The sequence below is a fragment of the Myotis yumanensis genome, unplaced genomic scaffold (genome assembly GCF_028538775.1).
Source record: "Myotis yumanensis isolate MYYU_CA2020_CCGP unplaced genomic scaffold, mMyoYum1.0.hap1 SCAF_1, whole genome shotgun sequence".
In the NCBI taxonomy this organism is placed as follows: domain Eukaryota; kingdom Metazoa; phylum Chordata; class Mammalia; order Chiroptera; family Vespertilionidae; genus Myotis; species Myotis yumanensis.
In genome coordinates, this window is record NW_027223752.1 from 38,573,967 (window position 1) to 38,595,861 (window position 21,895).

Below are 21,895 nucleotides of genomic sequence, written 5' to 3' on the forward strand. Positions count from 1 at the left end.
TTTTGGAACTTTGTGGGGGTATTTTCAAGTTCAAAGAACAGTGTTCTCAACAGAGCAAAGGCATTTCCATCTTGATGACACAGTCTTCTGTCCTGGCTTGAGCCTTTACCTACAGTGACACACTAAGACTCTCCAGGATTATAATAACTACCTTTCAAGGTCACTGGCAAAACTCAGCAAAGCCACAAATGAGCGGATCTCGCACTGTGCCTCATCATAGTAAGGGTATAATAAAATTCACCTTTTTCTATTTTCTCTAAGTAAGGTAAGTAAGGTTAGGTAGGTTTTCCTTTTTCTTTTGTTTTCTTAACCTGAGGAAAGCAAAGAATTAAGAGTTGAGATTTCCATAAACTGGTGGATCTGAGCTTAAAAAGCATTTGGATTCACTTTATCAAGGTTGAAGAAAAAGACACAAAAAGCAAAAACAGACAGACACCCCTTCTCTATGCAACACACGTCTATTACTTAGAGCCAAAGAAATATCAGTTCTCCTCACCTCAGTAAGTGGCAGAGCTAGGAGAAGCTGAAGAAGGCAGAAATATCAGCCTCTTTTTGTAACTGACACAGTGACGTCTAACCAAAGGAGAGAAATGAATTAATTTGTGATCTGTAGCTCCTAGTGCATAGATAGTAGAAATTAAAAAAAAGGGGGATAAAGCTTCAGAAAATTAATTGGATAGTAATGTATTTAGAAAAGCCTTGCTTGTTTTTCTACTAGGTGTGCAGGTTAGACTAGTCTTTTAATTGAAATTCTTCATAGATATCTTGTCATTAGTGTTCGATTGCCTCAAAAGGTTAACTTCAAAGAAAATATATAATCCCTTCAGAACAGACACAATTCATTTGTAAAAACAAGGTTTGTTTATTCGCAGGATTGAAAAATGATGCTGAATCATTAAATATGCAATACTTTTTCCCTTGATAAACACATTATGACTGATTTAGCTTTTATCCAAGATTATATAATTAGTAAATGTCTTATGGCTTTAGGTATTTTAAGAACTTTTATTGTAACAAAATCCAGTAAAAAAATCATCATTATCTGTATTTAGGTAAAGGTTTTTTTTTTGTTGTATTTTGAGACTATGAGTCCTATAAGCCATTATTGCAGTCATATTTTCCTTCTAATGATTCTGACCAGTGTTTTTTTAAAAGCCCATTTTCTTATGCACAAAACACCAACTATTAAAAGTAGTAACTTTGAATTGTTGAACATTTTTTGGTGTGTTTTGAAATTTTTCTATAACAAAATTGCTATTATTCCAACACTAGAATTTCAGAAATATGAAGTACCTCATGCATTCTGAACCACTTTGGGTTAAATGGAAAAATAATGCCATCAAAGAAACACAGAAACTTAAAAATGTACCTTTGATCTTGAAGGAGATGAAACATGGAGGCATATTTTTAAATTTGATGACAGCTGAACACATTTGAATAAATTAACAGATTTTTTTTTGCGTATTTCAAACTCCCACAGTGATGGTCTGCCTAATGTTGCCAATATTATTATATAATAATTAGTCTCACTGTGTCACTGTCGACACACACACATTCACACACACCATCCTATATAATAAAAGCCTAATATACTAAGTGTCCGACTGTTTGTTCCACAGTTCGACCAGTCACTATGATGCGCATTGACCACCAGGGGGCAGATGCTTCAGCTGGTAATTTAGCTTGTTGCTGGAGTCCAGCCAATTGGGACTGGGCGAGACAGGCTGGACACACCCTGGACGAATCTGTGTACTGGGCTGGTTTCAGCCCAATCCTTGCAGGCCAGGCCGAGGGACCCCACCAGTGCACGAATCCATGCACTGGGCCTCTAGTTATATATATTTCCTTGTAGAATGTTAGGATACAGGTGTATTGTAAGGACAGGAAAGATAGTAGCCTTTTATTCTGTTATTGATATAGTAGAAGGCAATGCACCTCCGAGAAATCAACATTGTGGATGTGGTCATGGCATATAAATTATTTATGCTTTTGTTTAGCCACATGTGCCAAGACTCTATTTAACCCAGGAATTATTTTGTTGTTACTGTTCTATGAAACTTAAATATATGTATAGATAAAGCTCACCCAGAAGACAAGATTAAAAAATAATATATGCTCATGATGTAAAACCACAAGTTTCCAGAGTGCAGGGAAATCTGCTATTTTTGTATTTTATTTTATTTTATTTTTTTGAAGAATTGTCAGTTCTTCAAAGAAAAATATCTAGCATGGTCCTTATTTATATTCCTGACAATGTCTAGCATTGCTCTAATAATTATTCATTGTGATGTGACTTTAAATAGGAATCAGAATGTTTATGTTTGATTTGATCATGCAACAAGTATTTGCAGGTATACAGACATGTTCCCTGATCTCATGGAACTTGGAATCTAGTAGGAAGACAGGCATTCAAAAAATTGACATCAAATATGTCATTACAAATCGTGTAAGCAATTTGAGGAAAGAAGGGAAGGTGCTGTGATTAAGTATAATGGGACTAATTTTGTGTGGGAGATGGTGTCAGGGAAGGTCTTTCTAAGGAAGTTGTGCCAATTGAGACCTAAAGTAAGAGGTATCTAGATGGTAAGCGGGCAGAGGAGGATTTCAGGCAAGGAGAAAACATGTGAACAGTTTATATTTGATTTGATCATCTAACAAGGAGAGAGAGAAAGTGACTGGTTAAGTTTGTGAGGCTCAAAGGCCAGTACAATTGGATTGCTGTGGACAAAAGAAGAGTAAGATGGGAAGCAAGGGTGTGGGTGTCAATTAGGAACCTGGCTATTCAGGGCTAGGCTTTTGCAATATAGCCCAGTGCAGTGGTCAGATCTGACCACAAGGGTATCCTGTTGTGTAACCACTAGTTGGATTGGAGGGAGAAGGAGGGATGATAGGGGACCAGCTAGGAGACTATGACAATAGTCCAGGCAAGAGATGAAGGTGGCGTGGCCTGGGATGGTAGCAGTAGAGATGAAGAGAAATGGATGCATCATACATGTTTTTGTTCTCTCTCTCTCTCTCTCTCTCTCTCTCTCAGAATTATTAGGGTCTAGTGATATATTGGATGTCATGAATGAGAGAGAATAAGGATAACTTTCAGGGTTTTGACTCAAGCATTTGGGGATAAATTGATAGATTGAGGTAGGGAAGATTTCTGTGAGATGGGGAGAACTGAAGACAGCCAGATTGGAGTGATGCTTGTCGAGATCACCTGCATCATTACTTTGTCATCTAGCTTCCTTTTCATTCCCTTGAAGTAAAAAAGAATGCAACCCAAGGGAGCTTATAGTGTGGCCGTGTACAGAGGTGATTCTACTTACGGACACTCAGAAAAGAGTATCCCAGGCCAGGCAATTAGCTTAGTCAGTTTGTTCTCGTGGATTAGAAAACGTAGCTTCAGATTTTAATAAGAGCCCCATTCAGTTGAGAAGCAAAGTAAGTTGTTAAACAAAACCAAAATCCCAAACCAAAACCTGACTTTGTAATGAATATTTGACAGTCAGCATTGTCGAGATACCCTCTTCCACCAGTCTCTTGTAGAAAATGTTAGTGATTATTGCTACCTGGATTTTATTGTGTTGCTTTTAAGCTTCAAATTTCTCTTCTTGATTTTTGGAATGTGCATCTTGTAGCTTTTTGAGTCAGAGGATTGTGGAGGTTGGGGTAACTTGGAGCTTGAACACCTGCCCTTAAGTCCCTCTTGGAGGAGCAGGGATCTGGGGGAGCAGCTTGATATAGCCTCGAGCCAGGTTCCATTTCCCTCCGCTGGAGGGGCTCCGTGCAGGCTTTAGGGTTTTTGGAATAAGAGTGATGATTTCTGGCTGGTGCTCCCCTGAAGTAGGACTAAGTGAGGACAGTCAGTGGGAAAATCCAGTTGACTTTCCTAGGAAGCTGCCTGGGACCTTGGGAAAAATGTAAATGAGTGAAAGTGTTTTGTTTAGTATTTCGGTGTCTTTTTGTGGAGTTCTTTCCCTTCACCTGCACTCCATGTCTCTTTGTCAGCACTCTAGAATTCTTTTGTATGTCTTAGCACTTCTTAAAATATCTTAAAACTTCTCTGTGCTAGTGTTCTGCATTATATCCCCGGGGCCATTTGCATAACAAAGACGGGGTGGGAAAGGGAGGAGGAGAAAGATTTAACCTTCCTCCCCATTGTTAATGTGCATGAAATTTCTGGATTGGAACACACAGTTTTCATAAAAGCAAAACAAAAATAAACCCACAAAACTGTCCAAATCATGTCAGATACAGGTATTTTTGGAGCAGCTCAAAGGAAAATATTCTTTTATTGGAATTGTTGTAGACAGGAAAGAGACATTCACAGACTTTCATTGACTGCATATAACTTCTCTTCTTCCAGAAATTTCTATCAGCCGAATTATTGAGCATTTGCATATGATCTCCTTTAGGAATGGAAATAATATGCAGAAGTATTGAGTTGATGTGGTTATTTTCTTATTGTCTGAAGGAATAGTACTGTAAAAAGGAAGTGCTTCTTTTATATTTAGCAAAACAAAAGCTTAGACAGCAGTTGGGAAATATAGCGGGATACAATACCAAGTCTTAGACAGTGAGGCCTGGTTCTGGTGTTTCCCTCACCACACACCCTTTTCCCAAGTTCGCTGAGTCCTTCCTTTAACTTCCCTGGCCTGCTTCCCCATTTATAAAAAGGAAGGAAAGGATGCACAAGATGAGTGCATTTATGAGCTTGGGGTCACCTGATGGTCTTGCTAAATTCAGGTGGGGTTGGGTCCCACACTCTGTATTGCTGATAAACTCCCAGGTGATACAGGTCCACACGTTGAGTAGCAAGGTACTAGATTAAAGTTTTCCAAAGCTGGCTGAGCATGAGACTTTCCTCCGTGCCTGTATTTTTTTGTGTTCTACCCAGAGGGAGTCTGTTCAGCGTGCCTGCATTAGAGTTTAGCAATCTGTATTTTTGACGCTCATCCCAAGATTCTCTTGCGGCTGCCAGCATTTAGGAATTGTTGTGGTAGTAAATTAGAGCTTCTCCACCCTGGCTACGCAGAAGAACCACCGGAGAAGATTTCAGAACAAATACTGATGCCTGGATCTTATTATTTCTGTTTCCAGTATCAACTCTTTACTCTATTGCTTATTTCCCCCTTGAATGTTGTCATAGTTCTCTGGTTTTTAATTTTTATTTTTTGTATGCCTTATAATTTTTAATTGTATACTGGCCGTTAGGGTGACACATTGTAGAGATTTTTGATTTAATTATTTTTCCTCTGAAGAGGGGTGCATTTTATTTTAGCAGATAGTTAAATTATTGGTGGGTCACCTTGATTATGATTTTAGCTCTGTGTGTGTGTGTGTGTGTGTGTGTGTGTATGTGAGGGAAGGAGATAGAGATAGAGATAGAAAGAGAGAGAGAGAGAGAGAGAGAGAGAGTGAGAGAGAGAGAGAGAGAGAGAGATTCACTCGTCTATATTTTTTATCTTACTTAGACCTTTATCCTGGGACTTCTTTCCTACTCCTAAGCATGGCCTTCTGTGGCTTAAATGGGCTTAGTGAGGGATGACCAAATGACTGAACAGCAGGCTGTGTGGGGTGACCAGGTCGGCAGGGGGGTTAGTGATGACCAAATGACTGTAGTTCCTTAAATGAGGAATTTACAAAGCTTCTCTAGCTTGATAGGAATGAACTCTGAAATTTGTCTTGTGGCCTTGGTTAGGCTGTGAAATTTCTGCCTGCTTCTTAGCCTTCTAGTCATTTCTAGACTTGAGTTCCTTAGTAGTCTTATCCTGTGTATGAACAGATAAGAATTTGAGGTAAATTCATGTATAGATTTATGGCTCTTTATGTCAAAGCATTCTCCTTAACTTTAAGCTGCTCTGACAGCCCCAAATTATGACCTTTGACTTTTCTGCTTGAAATCTCTCACTCAGGAATTGTACAAATTGGGAAGTGCTCACAGGGGAATGGACAATTAAATGAATATCGCATTTAATGTATCTCCTTTTATTCAAGGATTTGTATTTTTCAGTTTCTGCCTACCTTTGTTTGGTTTTCAGTGCCTTGAGACAGATTTCCCTTCATATTTTGTCCTTTACTTCTTGATTTAGCATCTATTCTGCTAAATTGTAATTGGTTGTCACGTAATTGTTTTACTGAATATGTAAGTGTTTTGAGAGTAAAGGGTATGGTGTCTTGATCTAGCCAATTGTCTGACCCAGAATAGTGCCCTTTACTTAGCAGCTACTTAGTAAATGTTGAATTGCATTGCGATTTTTATGAAGACCAACTGTGAATCAGAATTTAAACTTAAAGTTCTCTACTCATAAGTTAATTTATCTTTTTAGTACACTACTCTGAATGTAAGTTCAAAAGAGTTTATTTCAGGTAGATATTTTGAGTATTTTGAAGTGAAGTATTCCTTTTAAAAGTTGTAATCTTTTAAAATATTTACTTTAAAATATTTTTCATTTTTATATCTTAATATTATTTTAATTTTAATTCAGTCTAAATATTGCTAAAGTTATTGCCTAAGACTATTGGACCTTTAATCAAGGTTGATATCAAAAGGTATTATTTTTATATTAATTTTTATACATGAAGAAAACCACTTCTTTATGCAAAATAGATCAGAGATGTACCAAATTTTGTGTACCATATGGTTGAAAATAACATCTTTAAATAATTTTATTTTAAAAAAGAACTCTTCAATGTTATTTTAAATTAGACTTTTTAAGATTAATCAAATTTATTCCATCATGTCCAAAATTATATTAATAGAATTTTTGGAGGAATCATCCAAGTTTGCCTCTGTTATCAAGTCCAATATTCTCAATTTGTGGAGAAGTGACTGTAGCCCCAATCTTAATACATTAACCTGTTTTTTAGGTATAATTATTACAGTCATTAACATTTTTAATATTAACCATACTTTGTTTTCATAGCTTAGAGTATACTTGAACAGAAAGAGGTATTACATAAACTGGCTTTTCTGTTCAATGAAGTTTTTAGTTTGTATACAGATCTTGTATTTATTGCAGATCTCATTTGATGATCATGCTAAACTCATTATGTCAGTTTCAAGAATAGGTTTTATTATTTATACCATAGAAAACCATAATTGCATTTGTCTATCTTTATGAATTTGTTTTTTTGATTACTTGAAAGAAGTACATTGCTAAATGAAGCTAAAAACTTCCTTTTTTTTTTTCTTCTTCAGAATCGAGTTTCTTACTGGGAAATGCCCAGATTGTGGATTGGCCTGTAGTTTACAGTAATGACGGTTTTTGCAAACTCTCTGGGTATCATCGAGCTGACGTCATGCAGAAAAGCAGCACTTGCAGGTAGGTAATAGAACAGCTCAGGAGCATTTTCTGAAGTTTAATGTTGAATATGGCTAAAAGGTTTAAACTGATTTAAACAGTGACGTAGTGATCTATATTAATAATAGAGGAATATGCAAATTGTCTGGAACACCATCACAGTAACAGTAACGACCCAACAGCAGGCTGCATGGGGCGACAAGGCCGGCAGGGGGGTTAGTGAAGGACAACCAAACGACTGAACAGCAGGCTGCATGGGGTAACCAGGCTGGCAGGGGGCTTGGGTGAGGGATGACCAAATGACTGAACAGCAGGCTGTGTGGGTGACCAGGTCGGCAGGGGGGTTAGTGATGACCAAATGACTGAACAGCAGGCTGTGTGGAGCAATCAGGCCGGCAGGGGGAGCAGTTGGGGGTAACTAGGCTGGTGGTGGGGGGGAGCAGTAAGGAGCAACAAGGCCAGCGGAGGGCGGGGGGCAGTTGGCGGCAACCAGGCCATCAGAGGGCGGGCAGTTAGGGACGATCAGGCTGGCAGGCAGAGGCAGTTAGGGGTGATCAGGTTGGCGGGGGGGGGGGGGGCAGTTAGGGGTAATCAGGCAGGCAGGCAGGTGAGCAGTTAGGAGCCAGCGGTCTAGATTGTGAGAGGGATGTATGACATTCCCCAAGGGGTCCGGATTGGAGAGGGTGCAGGCTGGGCTAAGGGGGCCCCCTCTCCCCCCATGCACGAATTTTGTGCACTGGACCTCTAGTTTATAATAAATATACATTTGGTCTTCAACCTAAGTCCTGGCACAGAGCTCCTAAAAGGCTTGGCATTAAGAACAATAAAGGTGCCTTTTGTTATGTTAATAAGGTGACTATTGGAAAGCCCTTAGATAATCTGAGGTTGAGGACTGGGTGCCAGGAGAACCAACCACATGACTAGAGGGAGGTAACTTTTAGTATCCCCAACCCCCATCATCTAAGAGAGGGGTTGGAGGTTGATCAAATGCCAGTGGCCAATGATTTAATCAGTGGAAACTAAGTCATGAGGCCTCCATAAAAATTCAAAAGGACAAGGTTTGGAGAGCTTTCTGATTGGTGAATATCTGGAGGTGCTGGGAGAGTGGTGTGTTCCTCACTCTTTCTCCATACCTTGCCCCTTGCATCTCTCTCATCTGGCTCTGCCTGAGTTATATCCTTTTTAAATAAACCAGTAATCTAATAGGTAAAATGTTTCTCTGAGCTCTGTGTGCTGCTCTAGCAAGTTAATCAAATCCAAGGAGGAGGTTGTGGGAACCTCTGATTTATAGCCTGTCCTTAGAAGTACAGGTGACAACCAGGGCTTGTGACTAGTGGCACCTGATGTGTGTGAGTGTGTGTATGGGGGGCTGTCTTTTAACCCGTGGAATCTGATGCTAGCTATTTCAGGGTAGATAGTGTTGTGGTTGAGTTGAATCATAGGACCCCCAGCTGGTGTCCCAAGAATTGCTTGTTGTTGGTGTGGAGACCCTCCCACTTGTACCACACGCACTGGAATTGGTACCAAAACCTATTTACTCACATGTAAAAACTATAGGGTAAAAATTATATTAAAATATTAAGGAGACTAAATTGTCAGTAGAAATATACAGCTGAAGAGCCATTGGTGAAAACTTTTGCAGAGAGAAGGATTTTTGCATGTATGTGAATGTATGAATTCATCCAATAAATATTTTTTGCCAACCTATTATGAGCCAGGAACTATCTGAAGTGCCGAGTGATCAAAGGAGCATCCTACCTCAGGGAAGCACTGATGGGCGCTAAAACTGTCTTGAACAAAGTAGGGGAAACAATTCCCAATCAAGTAGGACATGGCTCATGAACACGTAAAGAACATCAAAATAAAGTTCTTAGACCCTGTGTAAATCATACATACTTTGTAATGTTGGTACATTGTACCATTGCTATTTTGTTTGACTTATGTAAAACAGATTCTGGCATTTGTATTTATAAGAATTCTTTCAAAATATGCCATATCTGTGAGCTTAAAGAGCGTATTGCAAAAAAGATCATAAAAAAGAAAAGGAAATTCTATATAAGGAACCAATTTAGAACTGACAACTTTTCACAATATTTCAATACTGAGATGGGATGTGTTTCCCTTGAGCTAATTTCTCTTTAAAGATCTCACTTAACTAAGCACCAAAATCGTGTTATTTTAGAACTGTGAGTGATCTGAATTATTTTCTATTCCAAATCGTTTGTTTTTCAGAGAGGAAAACTGAGGTGGTTTTGTTATGCGATTTGTCCATGGTCACTCACTGAGTTGTGACTTTCTTTTGAGTTAATAAAGCTATTATTATAATAACCATAACCTGCATGTCATTTTCCAAACGAACAATTATAAACCTACTTTTGCCCACTCCTGTTCATACTGCTTCTTCACAGAAGGCAAGGATTTCATTGATACCATGAGTCTAAACCTGGCTGCACATAGGAATCCCTTAGAGAGGTTTTACAAAACACAGATTCTCATACCTCACCTCAAACCTATTGAACCAGAATCACCCAGGGTGGGTGTGTGGGGGGCAGGGATAATTACTGTCAGCTCAGATGTTTCTGATTTTTATCAAGATTTGAGAAATAATCTGTTGAACCGTCTTCTTTTTTCTCTATTAAATCGTTCTCATATCAAATCTTCACTCTCTGGTATGAAATGGGTAAACAGGCTGATGAAAAACTATGGCCCCTTATTGAAAAACTCAGTAGTACTGATGACTTTTGTGCCTTTTTTATCTGTTGGGTAGATATTAGCTCTTGGGCTAGCAATTTTGCTAAGGTGTGTGTTGTAACTTCTGGGAGGTTAAGGTTTGTATTGAACATCTGTCTCCCTTATGTCTTAGAAGGGTTTAGGGTAGAAAAAGGTTAGTTTTATGCTAGATGTTACCTGTGGAACAGGCTCCATAGAAAATTCTAGGGAATATAGATGCTCCCATACCCATTTCCTCTTCTTGGACTTTAGACATCCCATCATCATACCCATGCCTATTTCAGGTGCCTGAAGGTATTTACGATTTTCTCAACAAGATATGGTTTCCCTCCTATGACTCCCATTAGTTCATCATGTGGCATTATCATCTGGCCTTAAACTAACTAGATTTCCTTTTCCCTTGGGTTTTTATTGCTACTGTTTCTGTTGTCACTTTTGTTGTTCTATGTGGATCTATTGTGAAGTCCATGCTTCCCATGTATCTATGCCTCCACACCTGCCCCCCCCCCCCCCCGGCCCCCCATCCCCAGCCTGTTTTCTTTGGCAGGTGCAATTTTTTCTACAGAAATTTCACTTAAAAATGCTGGGATATTATACAGTATTAGCATATTTTATCTTCTAAAAGAATTGTTTTTTCCTTGCTAGCACCAGTGCCAGATTATAAATGCGTCAAAAGTAAGGATTCCATCTTGCTCACTTTTGCATGCACAGCAGGACACAGCTCAGTGTTTTGTGTCAGCATTTGTTGAATTAGATTGGCTTGTTTTGCAATAAACCCCAACCTAGACCTCACATGCCTCCATATAACATGCTTTTATTCATTGTATTTCATCCCAAGCGTTACGGTATTTAAGGTGGGCGAGGGAGCAGAGAGCTTTGGATTATGTTATGCTTTTTCATTTTTCATTGTGGGAAGATGTCTTGCCTCAAGCTCTGTTCACTATTTTTAGAGACTATTTTCAAAATGTTAATATTCTTTTTTAAAATAGTATGTTTTTATTGATTTTCAGAGAGAGAGAGGAAAGGAGAGGGAGAGAGAGAGATAGAAACATCAACATTGATCCGCTGCCTCCTGCATGCGCCCTACTGGGGATTGAGCCCAAAACCTGGGCATGTGCCCTGACCGGGAATCAAACCATGACCTCCTGGTTCATGGGTCAACACTCAACCACTGGCCAGGCCATATCGCTTTTTATTTTTTATTCCCTGTGTAAATCTATGAAAGCCTTTGAATATGAGTCAGAGGAAACAGAAGGAGGAAAGAAGAAAATTATATACACGTTTAGAACTGCAGTGTTAATGGCTAAAAGTTATTGTAGAGTTTTGGAATAACTGAATTCCAATTGAATATAGAGATAAATAATTTGACAATGAGGATAACCTTATAAATAATTCAAAGACTTTTATTGATTATCATTATGAATGATATAAGAATAAGAAACTACAAATCCGTGAGTGTCAGTTTGTGTAGAAGAAATATGACACTTTGTATTCTGGAAAGAAAAGAATCATCTCTATATACAACTTGCATTAGATGGATTAAAGTAGTAACTGGGTAAAGATTTCAGGTTTTATTGTTTAATTGTTCAAATATGAAATGTTTTATGGGAAAATAACAAAAGCAATTTGTAATTTTACAATATGAAGAGGCTAATATGTATTATTTTTGTTTTCTTATTTTTTTTTCTTTCCAACCCTTCCCCCATTAGACCAGATGCACAAAATCTAATGAAACACACTCTTCAGTTTGTCTCAATATTATCATTATACTCTCTCTGGGAAGTTCTCCATTTTATTAAATTTTCTTTTATTTTTTTTCCCTTTAATCACATCCCTTGTCCTCTTTTACAGTTATTCAAAGTGTGTTTATTGTATGTCTTTCTAATCTGTCTTCTATTTGTTTATTAAATATGTGTATTCTTAAATGTTGTTGCTTTGTGCTTGTTTTTAAGACCCACGCAATTCATACTGTGCAATAAGATTTATAGTTTCTTACTTTTTTCACTCAACATTATGTTTTTGGGAATTTTTTTATCCTCATTGGAAGAGTGAGGATATTTTTTCCATTGATTTTTAGAGAGAGTGTGAGGGAGGGGCAAAGGGGAGAGAGAGAGAGAGGAGAGAGCAAAATATTGATGTGAGAGAGACGTGCTCTTTACTGGGAATTGAACCTGAGATCCTCAGGTTTGCAGACTGACACTCTAATCACTGAGCCACATTGGCAAGCGTGTTTTTGAGATTTTTTTTTATGTTGCTATATATGCTATCCTATTTCATTATGTTTGTTGTGTAGTGCTCCTGTGTCTTCATAGCCTTAATTTTATTGATCTATTTTATTAGTCATGAACCCCAACTTTTGACATTTTGCTGTCTCAAACTACTTGGAGATAGACATCCTCATACACATCTTCTTGTGGCCCCACGTGAGAAGTTGTCTGTCTTTGTCCAGAAATAGAATCACTGGATAGTAGACTGTATATAGGATTTGTACATTAAATCCAGATTGCTGTCAAGTGGCCTTCTGTTTCCAAACTCACCAGCGATGAGTGAGGGTTTCAGTTTCCCTACATCCTTGTACTTCATAGTAGCATCTAAATTTCTATTTTGATACATATGATGTATGCTATGTACTGTCTCATAACTAAAATTTAAAAAATTCTCATGACACTTTAGGGTTCCTAGAATTTAAAGTCTAGCCCATTTTATTGTGTAATAATTCCATTTCAAGCCTTTGGATTATTTGGATGTTTATTGAAGGACACAAAACATATTGCATGTATAATGGAGATTGTAGGTTTTGGGGGAATGGATCTAAAGCATATGATCTTACTTCATGAGCCCTAGGAAACCCTGACATTCGAGACACACTATCACAGGCTAGGTAGAAACCACATCAGCATTTTAATCTTTTATTAACCTGAAACTTTAAAGGCCCATCTGTTGTTGTTTTTAGGATAGAAGGGTGAGAAGAGCAATCATGTAGGTGGGGAGGATTGGAGTAGATAGGTGCTTTCAAAATCATTTTTTTTTCCTCGAAGGGCCCACTAATAATTCTTTGTCCATGCATCAAATTAGAGAAAGAAGCAGAGGTATTAAGAGACACTTTATTGGATGTATTTCAAAGGTAGTTTTATTAACACAAGATAATCTCAGCCAATATGAGCACATTACACATGATGGATCTCAGTCAGTCTGGTTCCATTTGGCTGCGGACTCTGCTTTGCACACAGTGGCACCGAGGGGAAGCGTTGGAGAGCCAGGGGCCTCAGTCATGCTCATGCTCCAAGAGTTAGAGATGTCCAGGGCTATCCCTACCTTCCCTCAATTACATGTCATGGGTCGACTCTTAATGACTATCTGAATCCTTCTAAACCCATAGAACTTAATGGGCTGTGAAACATTTTGGTTACAATCTATGATACAAAATAATGCTTTGGTTTATTCCAAAATTATTTCTGAGAGCTGTGTTCTTATTTGTTTTTAAATTCTCCTTCTACTCTCCCTCGCAGGCTTCTTTTTGACCCCTGGGCTATAGATCTCAGCCCGTCCTCCATTAACTTGGTGATGATTTCACTGTTGTGGCTGGTTCTGAGCTGAGGACCACATTTGCCAGCTAACTGCATTAAGCCAATCATCTGTGATGAAGCATTTGCTTGCCTGTGAACTACACACACTGTAGTAATATTATTTTCTAGTGGTGTCTGAATGTGGTATTTTAGTTCAGGAACATTGTTCAGTCATTAACAGATTGAGCTAGATGGCAGAACTCATGATGAGGTTGTACATTCTTTTTTAGTTTGGAAGTTCCTTTGCCCCTTGAAAGTCTAACATTATAGCCATTCTTACTGTGAGTTCTCATAATGAGGCTTATTTGTGAGATTTTGATGGCAGAACAAGGCATCCAAGAATAAATAGTAAATGCTGCTATAAACCGAAGTCACCTGACCCCAGAAGTTTCCTAGGACAGAATATACATGAAAGATATATTGACACCTGCTTAGGCAAGCTGGATATGGGTTAGGCCAGGCCGGAGGAAAATTTCTTCCTTACTTTCAAGACCAGATCTTACCACCACTTAGTTGTGTGGCAAGAGAAGTGGCCAGATAATCCAGGAGCAGGTCCTGGGTGAGTTTATGCTTCAGCCTCATGGGTTAGCAAAAAAAAAGAAGACACAAAATGATGTGCATCCCCTTTAAGACTCAGTGACCTTGCCCATTAGCAGGTGTGGCCCAATCCCATTCTAGAATTGTAGGGACACAAGGGAGGGTGGTTGGGGCTGGAGTGGCCTTCTAACCCCACTCATTAGAAGCATTCCAGTAATCGCTCAGCCATTGTACCACACATTCTAACTGGCAACTTCATGTGCATTACGCTTTTTGACCTCACTCTCTGAGTTGAGTTAACATTATCATTTTACTGATGAGGAAGTGAAGAATCAGAGGGGTTCTATCCCTTTCATGTGAACCATAGTCCTGCAAGTGCAGTGCTTCTATTATATTTCTACTGCTCAGTGTTACAGCAGAGATAGATCGCTTCTGTGCGTTGCATTTTCCCCTCCAATAAAATAAACAGTGCAGTTGTAGAAGCCATTTATAATATCAGTGGAACAACATAAGAGTCAAAAGACTCAAAAAAAGTATTCAGATTGTAATAGTGTGGGATTGTTTTCTTAAAATGCCTTTGCATTCTTAGGATAGGAGATTTTAGCATTGGGAGGGCTAAAATGATGAAGAATATATTATGGAATTTTCATAGTTTACTTGAAAAATTGCTGGTTTGCATTTTCTCTTCAGATTTTTAGCTGAATCAAATGTGTGTTGTAAGTGGTATTATTACATCAATTTTCAAAACAATCTTTTTTTAAGTTGTACCTTAATTTTCAATCCTGTTAGAGTTTATTTTTCAAATTATTATCCTATTTTCATCCTGCATTTTCAATTATAATATTCAAATTTCTTTCCAAGTTTTTCTGGTGACCAGTTGTGAATATTGTGTTTTGGTTTATTGAACTATAGAACCCTGACATTTAGTAGTAGGAGTAAAATGGTTTTTCTTTTATGTTTCTTAAGACCACAAACATTTAGTTAGCTTAATAATTATTTTTTGTTCTTAATGTTTTCTTTATATTAAAGAGTTTTTAGATTAAAAACAGTCAATTATCATTATTACTATTTAAAAAACTGGTTGATTGAAAGGTTCACCTGTCTGTAAAAATATTATTGACAGTATTAAACTGATGTTTTAATTTTGGAGGGTGGGACTTTTTAACTGAGGTATTCTAATTTAATTATAATGTCTTCAGGAGATTTTCATAAGACTCACATGAGCTGAAACCCAGGCTTTAGGCAGGAGCAGTGGCTTTTCAATGCCATCTTATAGGCAGGCACTGAAATTTCCTTTGTTAGTCCAGCTGTGAGATTAAGGAGTTAGAGTCTGTTATTTTATTATGAGATTCTCATTTATTTTACTGTCATAACAACACTAAAATATCTTTTAAAAATAAAAGATAGAAATATTATAATTGAAAATTCAGGATGAAAATTGCCAGGGCAATTTTTTGGTCTGCTACATCTACTTCCTTTCATTTCTTAGTTTCTTAAATTCTAGTTGTGTAGGTTAGTGTTACCGTGAGATTGGCCTGAGTTACTTCTCATTTCTAGAGATATGGCATTGCTATTGAATCCTGCCAGTCTTTGATGGATCTTGCTAACAAATTGCTTTTCAAGTTGTAAATTTCCCAGATTGATATATTCAGGGGCAGTTTTCCCATGAGGATAATGAATCTTAAACTTCAGGGGCCCCTCCCGTGAGTGGGTGTTGTTTAAGGTTCTGTGCCTAATTTTGTTTTATATATTTTTCCTTTCCTTAAAGGTGGCCCTAAAATTGTATAAGCTTCAGGCCTACCACACTTGGATTTGCCTCTGGCCAACAGGCTAAGTCATTGAAAACTGGAACAAAAACAATCATAAAGATATACTTGAGTTTTCAAAAACGTATTCAAGGTATCTAGTAGTAGCTCACAGATTCCTTCCTGTTGGAAGAAATGATCTAGACAATTATGTTAACTGTGTATCTAAAACCAGATGAACAACTGATGATTGTGAAAGCACTGGGAACAGAGTTTTAGAGGCTTGTAGTCCTTGGCTAAATTCTGTTTTTATAGATTATCAGACTTTTGGTGAATTTCTTTTAGAAAAATAGATAATTTCAAATATTAGGACAATTTTGTGGGATATAGAAGTTCACTCTTTAATCTGTTTTCTATGTTTCTTTAACCATAATAATTATATATGCCTCCTTCAGTTTTCCTCCAATTAGCCATAGTTGTATGTGTAATATGAACTTTTCATGTTTCATTGTACACAGGAGATAAAAAAGACTGAAAGCTGAAATGATGTAATACTATCTTAATACTCAATGGAAAAATTATGATTGTTCTATGACCTTTAACAGTGTCAAAACATTGAAAACTCTCTTTCTATTGGTTATAAATACATAGACATAAAAGTAATTGGAAAAGTAATATTTAGTATACTATGATTCAGAACATTAAATTAAAGTGTTTCATTTCTTTGTAAAACCTATCACTTGTAATATAACTCACGACATAAAGAGAGCATTTTTTTCCTAACTCTTTGCAAATGTTAATAATCCTTTTTAAGTTTAAATCAACTTTAACTCCCTTTTTCTCCCATGGACACTATTGTGAACTATCTCCTGAGTTTCTTTAATGTGAAGCCTTCCTCCCTCCCTCCCTCCCTCCCTTCCTCCCTCCCTCCCTTCCTCCCTTTCTTTCTTTCATTTTTAATTTGCATCACTTTCTCTGGGAACCCTTGATCCTTTCATCCCAATCACTTTTGTGATTTATGTTGGTAAGTTCGCCTTCACTCAGTTCCTCTGGCTGCATATCTAGATTCTCTCAATGGCAATAATGTCAACATTCCCACATTCATCTTTTTCTTCTCTAACCTTGTTTATGTTTGATCCAAATTCACTTTCAGCATTATGATTTTCACTTCTTGATGGACTTTAATATTTGATGGCTAATTCCTGCTTTCAATTTCCATTTTTATAAAATGTCATGTGGATTTATCATTGAGAAACGAGGAGGCAACATATCTAACGTGCTCTGCTTCTGTGTGTGAATTGAATAACAGATGCACAGTGACCAATGCACAGTTTTGAAAAATCGAGGTGATTGGTCACCGATTATGATGCGTTATCTGTTATTCACCAGTGATTTGTAGACTGAAGAGCGAACATTAAAGTCTAAACTTTATGCGATTTTTCAGTTAACATTCCTTAGTAACTGAAATATGAATGGTGCTATTGGGAAACTGATGTTCTTTAACTACACCGTAGTAATACAAATCTGTACGTATATGAGCTGTGTAAAGCGAGGATTGCTTTTTGCTCTCTTTCTGTAAGTTTGGAATAACTTCTAATGCTAGCTTTTAGCAACAAATTTAACAATAATGACAAAAATATGGTATAAATATTTTAGTTCACTTTGTGGGAGCAACATTATGTTTTGTAACAAAGACAATGGTATGATTTTATGTAGCATTTTACAAGCAACACACAACTGAAATGGATTGTTTCCCCCCAGTTTTATGTACGGGGAATTGACTGACAAGAAGACCATTGAGAAAGTCAGGCAAACTTTTGACAACTACGAGTCAAACTGCTTTGAAGTTCTTCTGTACAAGAAAAACAGTAGGTATCTAAATTATCAATAAGGTGTGCCAACTCTTTATTAATGTTGTTTTTTGGTAAGTAGTAGTTGAGCTATAGTGTAGAGAGAATATAAAACTTTGTTCCTTCTCTTGGCAAGTAAAATTAGATAGGAAAATTAATAATTGATTCTGGCTATGAAAAGCAACCTGTTGAGGAATGGAGGAAAAGCATGGTGCATTTTAGATGTGTGTGTGTGTGTGTGTGTGTGTGTGTGTGTGTATGGTGGCAAATGTTTTGTAATGAATACTCATGATTATGATTTTATAGTTATGTGACAGGAATTTAAAATGACAGAAATTTATTCATTTTTTTTGTAGGGTTAAGGAAAAAGGTGATTAGCATCATTGGATATCTGATTACCATTCTATAAATACATAGGTAACATGTGAATATAGGCTATCTACTTGAGGTGAATCTGCTAATATAGCCTTTTGCTGGACTCAAGCTCTTTTGTGTGTAACTAGTGGAAGTAGTCATTATTTTATTTTTTAAACCATTATTTATTATTATTATTATTATACCTTTAGAACAGGCCATTCACATCTGGTATATTTTGCGAGCTATTCTCTAGGATGAGCTTTGTGAGTGCTCAGCTATCTATTCTCTAATCACACAAGACATCATGGTCTGGACTCTCCACCAGAGTTTGGAGGAACAAGCCAACCAAACAAAAAACCGACTAGGACATTCGTCAGCCAAGACTCCCTTCTAATTCATTTTCTTTGAATAGTTATTTACTTTTATTCCTTTTTGCTACTTTTGCAAATTGATTTTTCTGTTTTAAAATGAACAGTCACTTCACAGGATGGATTCATTTATTTAGTGTTAATAGTATATGATAGCAAAGCCAATGATCATCTTCAGTGGAAATATATGCAGCTTGGGACACATTCTAACTGCAACAGGAAATACTTGCTCCATGCTCAGTGTCTGTTGGATCTTGTGGAGCATAATTTATTCTCTCCACTTTACCTCAAACATTTGTTCTCTGTGGACTATTTGGAACTCAACTTAGGTTTCTCTTTTTTAATTAACAGACCAGCATAGGGATAACCACAGCACAGTAGTGCATTGGTAATGGAACATTAGTCTTTAGTGATTTTACCTAGGGAATGTCTTAACATCTTATATTTCATTTTAGAATCAAGGCTGAGGGGTATTTCTCTGAAATCATACCCAAATGTCTGTTGGCTTGTCACCTAGAAAACAATCCATTGTGAATGATCAGCTCTGTCCTCGTCAAGAGAAATGTCAGGTGTTTTCTGTTCTTTTTTTTTTTCCACCAGGTCCAAATACATATTGACAATTCATAGTAGATTCTTATGCCCCAATCCCCTTTCATTTTCATATAGTACTGTTATCCCTTAAATGACTTAGATATGTCTCAAGTTTAGCAAATCATTTAAGAATATTTCATATTATTTCATTCTGACATTTAAGCAAAATAAACAGATCTTTGCCTGATTTTGAAACATCAGAGGCAAGTTCATAGTTTCTGAGTTTCTCAAAAATACCTTAGTGGAAATCCTGTTTGTTTATATCCTTTAAATCATGCGATCAATGAATCGAATTTTGCATTTCCAAACGTCTCCTTTTGAGGTGGTTTAGATAGTTTGCTTTACTTTAATGGCTTGAAATAATTAGCTGACCTTTGTTCAGGCCTGTCTGGTTCTTTTCAGATAAGTATCTATGTATGTTTAGATTTCTGCTTAGAGCTAATAAGAGACAGAGCCCATAGCACTGTAGATTAAAGCTCCTCTCATCTGTGCAGCATATGCATTGAGTTTTTCCCCTTTAATATGAAGGAAAGATATTACCCATGTACTATAATGGAGTTCTACTATACTTAAAAGCAGCTTTAAAAAAATCTTGTAAATAGTTAGCTGAAGCTTTTGAATATCAGCTGAAAAGAGTGTATTCGTGTGACTTTTAAAAATGTTAAAAGGAAAAGTCACATGTCTGTAGAAAACGGCTTTGGGGATGCCTGAATGCCAACACCTCCCATTACTTTCATTAAATAATTAGGTTAAACACCATTTTGCCAGTGAGGAGATTGAGGTATCCTATTTAACATGTGTCACGATTGACATTTCAGTTTGCAACCTCTATTCTTTAGGCCCATGGCTCTGATTAGCAGGGGGCTGTTTCTACTGTTGAAAAAGAAAAAGTGGCTCTGAGATGATGACTGAAAATGGCTCTTACACAAAGGGCAGAGCTGTGATATCTGGGTTCATTCCCAATAATCAATGCCAGGGCTCTGCCTTGACCTTCCAGCAGCTACGGGCCTCTCTGCTTGGCCCTCCCAGATACCCCCGTCAAATTCAGAATATGGATATTTCAACAACCACTCAGCAAGTACTCAGCCTGCTTGCAGAAGTATGACCTGTACTTCAACTTGAAAAAAGTCCACCATGATATCTGAAAGCAATTTAAAAAAATAGCTCTGACTCTATACCACAATTTGAATTGTTGCTGTTTTCATAGATATGAGCTGTAACATCATCTCTTTCTGTTCAGATTTCCAACAGACCTTGGAAATCAGCTTATGCTCAATGCCCCTTTCCCTTTGTTTATGACCCTGCTGCTGCAAGCTCACTGTGTTGTAACAGCCATAGGCCACGTGTCTCTGGCGTCTGGGGCTGGTGATTTGTAAAACTGCTTATCACTCACAGTTCCCGGACACATTGTGTAAAATCAGAATCAGAAAACAAAGAACAAGCCTCTCTGGAAGATGGTGTAATTGTTTCTGAGATCCCTGCCTCATCCTGTAGTCATTTTGGAAGGGACCACGTCTTTTCATAGGCCTCCTGGTGTTGCAAAGAACCTGGTTGTCTAAACCGAGTATTCCCATAGAAATCTCCTCTCTTTAATTCTCTGACTTCTTTTTGTTTGTTTGTTAATTCTCACCCGAGGATTTTTTTTCACTGATTTTTAGAGAGAGTGGAAGAGAGGAGGAGAGACAGAGAAACATGGGTGGGAGACACATCGATTGCTTGCTTCCTTCCTGCAGGTGCCACAACTGAGCCTGTAACTGAGGTATATGCCTGACGGCATTAAACCTGGGACTCTAACTAGCTGGGAGATTCTCTGACTTCTTGAACTTCTTGTCTAAATGGCAAACTCCCTTTTATGGTGACATTATTATGTGGTTGATTTTTTTTCTTTTTTCTTTTCTTTGGCCACAGTATGGTGGCGCTTCTTATTTGGTTTTCATTGGTAGCCACCAACAGGCTATCAAGTCTCACCTAGATACTATTTATAGCTGCACAGTTCACCTGTACTTCACCTCACACCTGACAAAGGCTTTCATGTCTTTAAGGCAGAATATTTGGGGAGGCTTTACTGCACTGTGGCTTAGAGCTAACATGATGGAAAATAAGTCTTTTTGATTCTGATGGAACATTCCTTCAGTGTTTTATTGTTTAATGGATAATTACACCTTTGAAGTCATTTCTCTTATCTTCAGATATTTATTTGACATAATGCCAGTTCTGATTGGTCCAGAACTTAAGCACGAAACTGTCCTCCGTGGTCTGCAAGAGCCACTGTTTGAACAACCTGGTGAGAGTCCAGCCTCCTGCTTTGAGGGAGGGAGGTAGGAAGCAGTGGCTCATAAAGACACCCGAGTCTCTCAAGGGCTGGGGATAACTTTCCCCCCTTTAACGTTGTTTTAGAGGCGTCAGGTAGAGCTCTGCGTACACCAGCCTTAGTGTCTCTGATGTGGGGGTACAGTCAAAGCCATCGAGCTATCTTAGAAGTCTATCCCAGCATTTCAGATGTTCTTCCCAGAGGAATACTTACCAGAGCATCAGGTATACTGTTGAAGTCAAGTGGAAGCACTTCTCAAAGTGACAAAGAGAAGCCCCTGGGAGTGGCCACACTTGGTGAGACGATCTAAAGGAAGCTGGCCAGAGCAGCAGTGCTTGTGTCACTTCAGTAGCGAGATTGCCTTTGTGCTCCCGCGTTGTGAAATGACACCCTGGGCTTTACTTTCAAGTTTTGATATTTTGTGTTGAAAAATATGTGTATAAATTTATTATTATTATCATTATTCTTTTATTAAAAATTTTTTAGTGTTGACATTATTGCAGAAGTCCTCTTCTCCCCCTTTGCCCACTTCTACCCTCCCCTGC

At 37.8% G+C, this 21,895-nt stretch overlaps 1 protein-coding gene across 1 annotated transcript in view; it reads left to right on the top strand.

Annotated features, from left to right (window-relative positions):
* The window catches only part of KCNH5 (potassium voltage-gated channel subfamily H member 5), a 255,555-nt gene that overhangs the window by 10,462 nt on the left and 223,198 nt on the right, over positions 1 to 21,895 (top strand). The window contains exons 2-3 of the mRNA XM_070418754.1: positions 7,193 to 7,316; positions 17,635 to 17,741. Coding sequence (XP_070274855.1) covers positions 7,193 to 7,316; positions 17,635 to 17,741 — 231 coding nt within the window. The remainder of the gene's footprint in view (positions 1 to 7,192; positions 7,317 to 17,634; positions 17,742 to 21,895) is intronic.